The sequence below is a fragment of the Poeciliopsis prolifica genome, unplaced genomic scaffold (assembly GCF_027474105.1).
Source record: "Poeciliopsis prolifica strain line A6 unplaced genomic scaffold, Auburn_PproV2 SCAFFOLD052, whole genome shotgun sequence".
NCBI classification, from domain to species: Eukaryota; Metazoa; Chordata; class Actinopteri; order Cyprinodontiformes; family Poeciliidae; genus Poeciliopsis; species Poeciliopsis prolifica.
Window position 1 is genome coordinate 769,706 of NW_026562427.1, and position 7,795 is coordinate 777,500.

The window sequence follows — 7,795 nt, forward strand, 5'->3', positions numbered from 1 at the left end:
TACCACGCTGTTTCATATTCACCTTAGATAACTCCTGCAGCCCTAACATGAACATACATATGTAAAAGAAACAAGGCACAAAACATGACAGCATTTTTTACTTGAAAGAATGAACTGAAAAGTTTGTGTTTCAACAAAGAACTGTACTGTTTCAATTCCCTTCTGCTTGGGGAATCTTTCCATCTTCCCCCATTTTAAAAATGAACGCTGCCAAGTTAATCCTCATAGTTAACCAGTAATATCTGCAAGCTGAACCCACTTGATTTGGACTCCTTGTTATCCCTCTGTGCTTAAGAGATATGGCACCACATTTATGGAGAGACAGGATGCACACTGTTGATTCAGGGTGGTGCAGTGGTCACTTTCCTCAGCAGTGATCACTCACAGTGATCATAAAAGATCAGTGTGAGTTGATCTTTTGTCGTTCTAGAGTGAAGGAATAAACATGTCTCTTTTTACACACAAATCTGAGATGTAGCTCATGTTAAATGCTTTTTGCTGTGCTGTCAACTTATCATTGTTTGGTTTGCACACTCCCTTGAACACACAATCAGTCGCTTTGTTCACAAGTTTCTTGGAGTCACAAGTCTATGATACCAGGGTCTGAATTTTGAGGGGGGTAAAAAGATGTGCTTATTGTGAGTTTAAATTAACATAAAAATATTAAATGAATTAAGGGATTATTTGGACTTTTATGAAACATGTGAGGAGCTGCATTATGTTCAAACCAATTCATTAAAATATGTTTAAAAAAAATCTACAAACATTAATTTCCTGAAGTACAAAAATATTGATCAACTATGAGTTCAATGCAATCACACCTTTTCAGTGAACAGAAAGCTCTGCTTCAAACCACAAAATCACGTCACCTGTTCATGACACGACAATAAAGTTTATGCTAAATTAAATGCTAAAAGGCGCTTTGTTTGCAAACTTTAATAGTTTCTCGGTGAAGTTGCGAAAAAGATGAAAAAATTTTAAATGACTGCTTTGGTTCTCAATGAGGCAGAGACTGAGATCCTTTAAATCTTCTTTACGGAGGTTCCTGCTTTGTGTTCACCTGTGAAAACAGAAATATGTCTCGCGTGTCGATGTGCGTGCGCGCGCGTCCCCGTGCGCGCTCGCGCTGGCTCTTCAGAAGTACCTTGGACAGCGCTCCGCTCGGCGCCTCAGACACATCTGTGAAAACCGGGAGGAGGGAGGGGGGCGAACTTCCGCCGACCGTGTGCTATTTGTGCAAACATTTGAACTCAGAGGATGTCTCTTCTTCTTTGAATAGTTTTTTTGAGAGTTCGCCGCTTCTCGCTCACAAGTTCCTCTACGACTTTCCGTGCCGCGTGGACCGACATTAGCGACTCAGCCCCTTCGCCTCCCCCGCCGGACACGCGAACGAGCGGAGCCACGCCGCCTTCGGAACGCCGAGAAGCGGGCTCCTCTCTCGCCGCGTGCTCGCCTCCTCCCTCCGGAGCTGGAGAGATGCCCGGGGGAGGATGTGCTCCAGCCGCAAGATCCTGTGGAGCCTGCTCCTGCTCTCCTTGGTGGAGGTGGGCCTGGGTGTGGCGAGCATCGTCTTGGGAGCGGTGGGCATTGTCTGGGTGCGCGGGGAACACCCGCCTCAGCAGGGCGACGCGTCTCCGGTGTGGAGTGGACTCTGTGTACGTGGACGGCTGCCCTCACTTTCTCTGTTGTTCACTTCCAGAGTGGATAAGTACACGCGCCCGCGGAAAGCGTGGAAGGTTCCAACTATTTGCCTTTCTAGAAAAAAAAGAAAAAAAGAAAAAAAGACGTATTAAAATCACTTTTTTGGCTCAAATTTGAAAGCAAATGTAATTTAAATGTGGAGTCTAACTGTTTAAACAAAAAGGCTTTGAACAGCTCGCTGGCTTTATTGTGAATATAATAGATTCTTAATGGACATGGTTAAATGCTAAAACTTGCAAACACTAAAATGAAACAGAAGTAAGCAGAAAAAATTATAAACTTAAACAAATAAAAAAATGAATTAATTAAAACAACTAATATACATGCAAATGTTAAAACTTTCTATTGGTATGTAATAACTCCATCCTTAGTGTTGTTTTAAAAAGAATAAGAAAAAAAATGCATGTGCTTTTTTGACCATACTGTCAAAGATGCACTCCCGCAACCATTTAGCCTCCTTCTCTGAAGCTAAAGATTGGTTTTATTAATTCATGCTTGACTTGGTCCTCAGCGCTTCAGAGGGTCAAACCTTTTACAGCCAATCATGCTCCCAGGCCTCTGTGAACGTCTCCTCTTGTTACCCGCATTACCCTCAGCGCCACTGCTGGTCTGTAAAAAGTTTGGTTTCAGACAAACTCCCAGTAGTTTACAGACATCAACGCGGCGCTGCTCCAGCCAAGGAAACATCACCTGTCTATTAATTGCTGACCCTTGCAGTTAAAACGAGTGCGTTCGTTTTATCAGGACAACTCGGTCCAGAGATTCTAATAGTCTATTAAGGTCAAATTTGTTGCTATGAATCAAAAAAGGAAGAAGAAAAAGATAACTAATGATTGAATGCTTGCAGGCAGGGAGGTCAGTGTGCATACCTCTGCAGTACTTTACATGATGGACATGTTGTGCAATGTGACACATGTGTTCAAGAGCTACAGCTGTCTGGTGAGTCAGTCATCCTGGAGATTGATTGACTGATTTGACTGAAAAAAAAAAAGTGATTATCCAGGATTTCAGGGGAAGATTCCTGCTGAAACCCCGTCACTCTCCACCTGAACAGGCCTCCCTGGTAAACATGTGTATAAAATCCTTAAAACAAATGAAATTGCCCCAAGACGTCACTCTTTGCTCTACCTCTCTAACCCATCATTTCCTCATTGTTGGGCAGGATAATTCTTTCCCCCCTTTTACCATCATTTCCCTCATTGTGCATGGTGGCAGGATAAACTTGGAGTTCCATCAGGCTTTGCTTGGCAAAGTTCCATGAGCTTCTGATTACTGCGCTGACCGTAGCTTTGGGTGAGCAGATATTTTCTTGTAATCATTTTCCAGCTAAAGTAGATCAGCGCACATTTGCTTTATTTGAATGTTGTTGGGGGTTTTTTCTTCTTGTTGGACCCATTTTGGAGAGCAGGCCAAAATGTAAAGTCATATCTATTCTCCAGGAGATTACTGGTAGCAAAATTAGTATACTTTGACAATGTAGACAAAGTTAAGTTGCAGAGATGCATCTGTTGAATTGATTTTATAAAAATAGTTGAAAATGCCAGATAGTGTGGCACCATTTCATTGGTCTATATGTCTTTTCCTTATAGAATAGTTGTTCTCATTTTAAAGACTGCTTTTACATATTGTGGTACTGAAACACTCCATCCATACAGTTACTGTTGTCCATTTAAGGTCCTGGAGCAAAACACAGAGACATCCATCTCCTGGGCAACCGTCTCCAGCTCATTGTAGGGTTTAGATGTTCCCTGGGCAGAAGGGAATCCAAAGGGATAAACTCTTCCTGCACATTTTTGTGACTGAAAATGAAGGGTGGACTTTACTTTGGAAAACCTCCAGAGAGAGGCCCCCATGAGGAATGCTGATCAGATACCAGAACCACCTCGGCTGACTCTTTTCAGTGCAGAGTGGTCCTATTCTTACTTCCTCCAATTTCACCTCTAGTCATCTGCTTGTATCCAAGATCTTGCTCATTTGGCTATAGATAGGACAGTGAATAAAAGAGCTTAGCTTTATGGCTCTGCTGATTTTTTATTACAATAACTTGGAGCAGAGTTCAACTTCCTGCTGACAAATCCCTATTCTGTGTTTCCATCTCCTGCACCATCCTGCCACCGTTTGGGAGAAACACACTAAGATGCTTGACCTCTTCAACATTCACTCACCAGGCTCCTGCTGGGGGGGCTTCCCGCCAGGTCTCTAAATGTTTCCATTCTTTGAAGAGAAAACTAAATCAGGAGAAACAAAATACATGCGAGTAAAGAGAGGGATTTCCTTTCCTGTTTTCAGGATTTGGGGGGGAAAGGAGTAAAAACCACAAAATATCACAAAGAGTAATTTTACACATGCAGAGTTTGATACAAATTTTAGTGGCGTTAATTAAGATTTTGCTTCTTCTTTTTCTTTTTTTCCCAGTTTCTGCTCTGTGGGATCTGCGGAGTGCTGTGTGCTTGGAAGAGGACAGGTCTTATTGTAAGTGCTGTAAAGTTGTCCCACAAAGACCCATTAACTTCTTTTTTTTTTTTTTTTTGTTCTGTCCTCTAGATTGTGACCTAAATATGACAAAAGCTTTTTCTTGTTCCAACACAAGACAAAACTCATCAAAAGGCCATGCACGGTTCATGCACAGTGTGCATGCGCGGCAGAAACCAGTCAGTTTGAGTGACTCTTCTTCAAACCTTATTTCAAAACCCACAACTATTTTTTGTGAAATGCTGCTTATTTAATTTGCACAAAAGGCCCCGTGGATTACTGAAGGGATTCCTGGCGTCAAGCAGGTTTGACCCCTGACACCTCAATGTCAGATGAAATCCCGTCCGGTAAGATAAACACTGGGATCTCTGGCAGTTCTGACTCAAACACACTGAATTGTTCGGATTCCCAACATGTCAACTCATTTCTCATTCTGATGGACCGCTCCTGAAAATAGCCCGCTGAACATGTGCCAGGGATGCACATGTTTCTTTTTACTCCATTCCTCTGGGAACAGAAAACGTGTCGTATGAATCTGCAAAACTCACAAATCCGGACAAGACATGCACTCAGAAGGTTTTCAGCTGGTTTAAGACGGAGGTCTCTTAAAGCTCCATGAGGAAGGATTTATGGATTAATTGTGCTCATAAAATAGTTGTCCTAATTTTGAGATGCGTATCCCTTTTCATAATTACATAAGGCTCATATATGTTAAAATATGCAATCAATAAATTTAGAAGTTATTGAAAAGCTAAATTAAGTCACTAAATTCACTGACATACTGATAAATTACACACAAACTGATGCTTTCAAGTCATTATATCTGTTAATTATGATAGAATAATAAGAACATTCATTAAAAACAAAGCATTTCTAGTGCAGAAGTCTGGGTGCTAAATGAAAAGTATATGTGATACCAGCTTAAAGGTTGTTATTTAGAAAAATGTGTGTTTAATTTGACCAAGAAAGCTCTCATCAAAACAAATTTTAAAATGTATTGAATATATTGTGTATATAACTGTATTTAAAGCACACAGAGTCTTTAAAACACACACAGAGTGTTCTGATATCTGAGGAAATCAGAGGAGGCAAGCAGTCACCTCTCTTCTCTTCCTGTCACTCTTTCAACCTCTTCTCTTTTTTACAGCCAGTGTGTCTCCAAGTCCTTGTGCTCCTCTTTGACTCCGTCTCCTGCAGGCAATGCAATAATGATGGATCAATGTCAGTCCGATCTGCTGCAACTGAGACATCTCTGTGTCTCACCCTGTCTGTCCGGAGCTTTTGTCTTTCTCTTCATATCTCTCCTGTTCCTCGCTCCAATATGTCTTTCTTCCTCCCCTATTATGTCACATCGTTTCTGTCAATTCGGTGTCCCCCGCTCCCTCCGTCTTCCCCTTTTCATCTTCCTCCATTACTCCCTCCCTCTTCCTCCCTGCCTGTGGGGTGATGATTGCATTAGCTCGGTTTGGCTCCGGACCCCTGCCAGCCGATTTCCACACTTCTCTGGGTAATGACTGAAATCCGAGACGCCCTTTTGCATGCGATTAAAGGCACTAACGGCATCTGTACCGGGAGCTATGAGACAATACCTGCAGTGCAGAAGCAAAACAAACACACACATGCATTCTAAATCAATGGAAAGTATGAGTGTGTTGTTCTGAAAGCAGAGTAATGGAGATACAATCATTTCCCAGTTGGAGTCTTGGGAAAATATCTATCTCAAATGGGATTGAAGTTTTGCTTTGGCCTATCAAAGTTCAATCTGGGTTCGTCCATATGAAGTGATTGATATGACAACACTCACAATGAAATCCAACCAACAAACATCAAGGCCCCCTCATCCACAAACACAGCCAGCAGGTGATGTAAGCCTATTCACAACCGATGCAATATGTCTGGAAGATACAATCTGCTGTGATAGAAATCCAATTTTCCAATGAGAAATGGCATTTATTTTGTCTGATTTGCATCACTCGTCACCATGGCCATTGTCTAGGATGGGGAAATAATTCAGATCACAGCTCCTTTAGTGATCGTTCTGCTCAGATGATATCAATTAAGTGGCACGAAAATGAATCTTTATGCGTCTCTGTGTTTTCCAGATGATCCTCTTCTCAGCGTGCTGCATCTGCGGCCTGATCGCCGGGATTCTCAACTTCCAGTTTGTTCGGGCGCTGAACAAACGGCCAAACTCATTGCAATCGATTCACCTGGCTGCCATGACACTGGCTTGTCTGGGTAAAAAAAAAAAAAAAAAAAAACAGAAACTGCATGACACATGTTATGATGCAATGGAAGGCAACTGGCAAAGAGGTGTTAATGTCTGCAACAATAGACGTGTGCACGGCTGTAAACTATCGCACAAGAAATTAAAGTGCCCTCATTTATTGGAACCTGTGGTAAAAGTTTTGTAAACAGATTTAAGTTAGAATACTGAAAGGAGTAACCTTAATGTCAACTGCTATTTTTAACAAATTTATGTTGTGGTGATTGTAGATCACTTTAGGAAATAACTGTTGGCAAACTAGCTGTCAAAACATTGCGCAATCCCCTGTTTCTAAGAGATCAAATGCTTATACTTTTTTCTATAGCATTTCACAAGAGTGGAGCTTTAACATTTCCAGAGTCCTCAATGTTCTCAGATGCACTCCTTTCTTCAGATGTCTATCAACATCCCACATCTTGATTTGGACACATTTGTCCTCTCTACCATGCAAACACTCTCGGATCTCTCAGATTGTGAGGACGTCTCTTATCCACAGCCCGCCTTGTGTGACCCCAGAGATTTCATTGTGGCTTTTATGTATTCTTCTCCTGACTGGTACCTTTCTAAAGGTATTAGTTTAAGATTGTGCGATCAATCAAGTTAATTTGTATGTGACATTTCAGCAGCAAAGCAGTTCAAAGTGTTGCACATCGCAATGCAGATAGAAGGTTGACCTTCTACCTGCAGATATTGAATATCTGGATGTCATCAGCAAAAGCATAAAAGAAGAGTCCATAGCACTAGTGGATGTGAGAATATAGTTGATAAAAATGAGTGGAACAGGCACAGAACCTTGGTTTTGATGCTCAAGGTAAAATGACCTTTAAATTGTGTCATAAACACAGGCCCACAGCATCATTGATCTTCTACTGCATATAACAGGGAACATGAGATACTTTTTCATAAAATTACACTTATACATATACCAGACCCACTTACAGTGTTTCAAGACAAAAAGTCTGAAAAACTTTTTTGTAACATTAAGTTAAAGTCTACAAATTTCCCTGGCATCTGTCTACTTGTGTCGTCTTAACTAGGCTAGTTCTGCATCTTAAATTCTGACTAACACTCTGCATCCTGAGCAAATATAGAAGGTGCATTCACACTTGCAAGTCTGGGAAATCATATGTCCACTCTGAACTTAGGATTTGAAAATGTACTTTCTAAAAGACACAGTGGTGCATTGTCGCAGACATGTTTCACTAATGAAATATGAAATATACTCAGAGCATTAGGACAGCTATCGTGCTTGTTGAATATATTCTCATTTTCCTTCAAGAGGAAAAGTAAAACGACAGGGGTTACCGGAGCTTGAAGAAATGTTCCTCTGGGAACTGTGAATTTATTCTAAAAACA

General features: G+C 41.3%; 1 protein-coding gene across 1 annotated transcript in view; it reads left to right on the forward strand.

The window, feature by feature from the left end:
* Positions 1–1,161: 1,161 nt before the first annotated feature.
* The window catches only part of LOC129378560 (transmembrane protein 196), a 7,490-nt gene continuing 856 nt past the window's right edge, over positions 1,162–7,795 (forward strand). Inside the window, exons 1-3 of the mRNA XM_055058872.1 lie at positions 1,162–1,655; positions 4,117–4,173; positions 6,276–6,411. Of these exons, the coding sequence (XP_054914847.1) occupies positions 1,491–1,655; positions 4,117–4,173; positions 6,276–6,411 (358 nt within the window). The 5' untranslated portion in view covers positions 1,162–1,490. The remainder of the gene's footprint in view (positions 1,656–4,116; positions 4,174–6,275; positions 6,412–7,795) is intronic.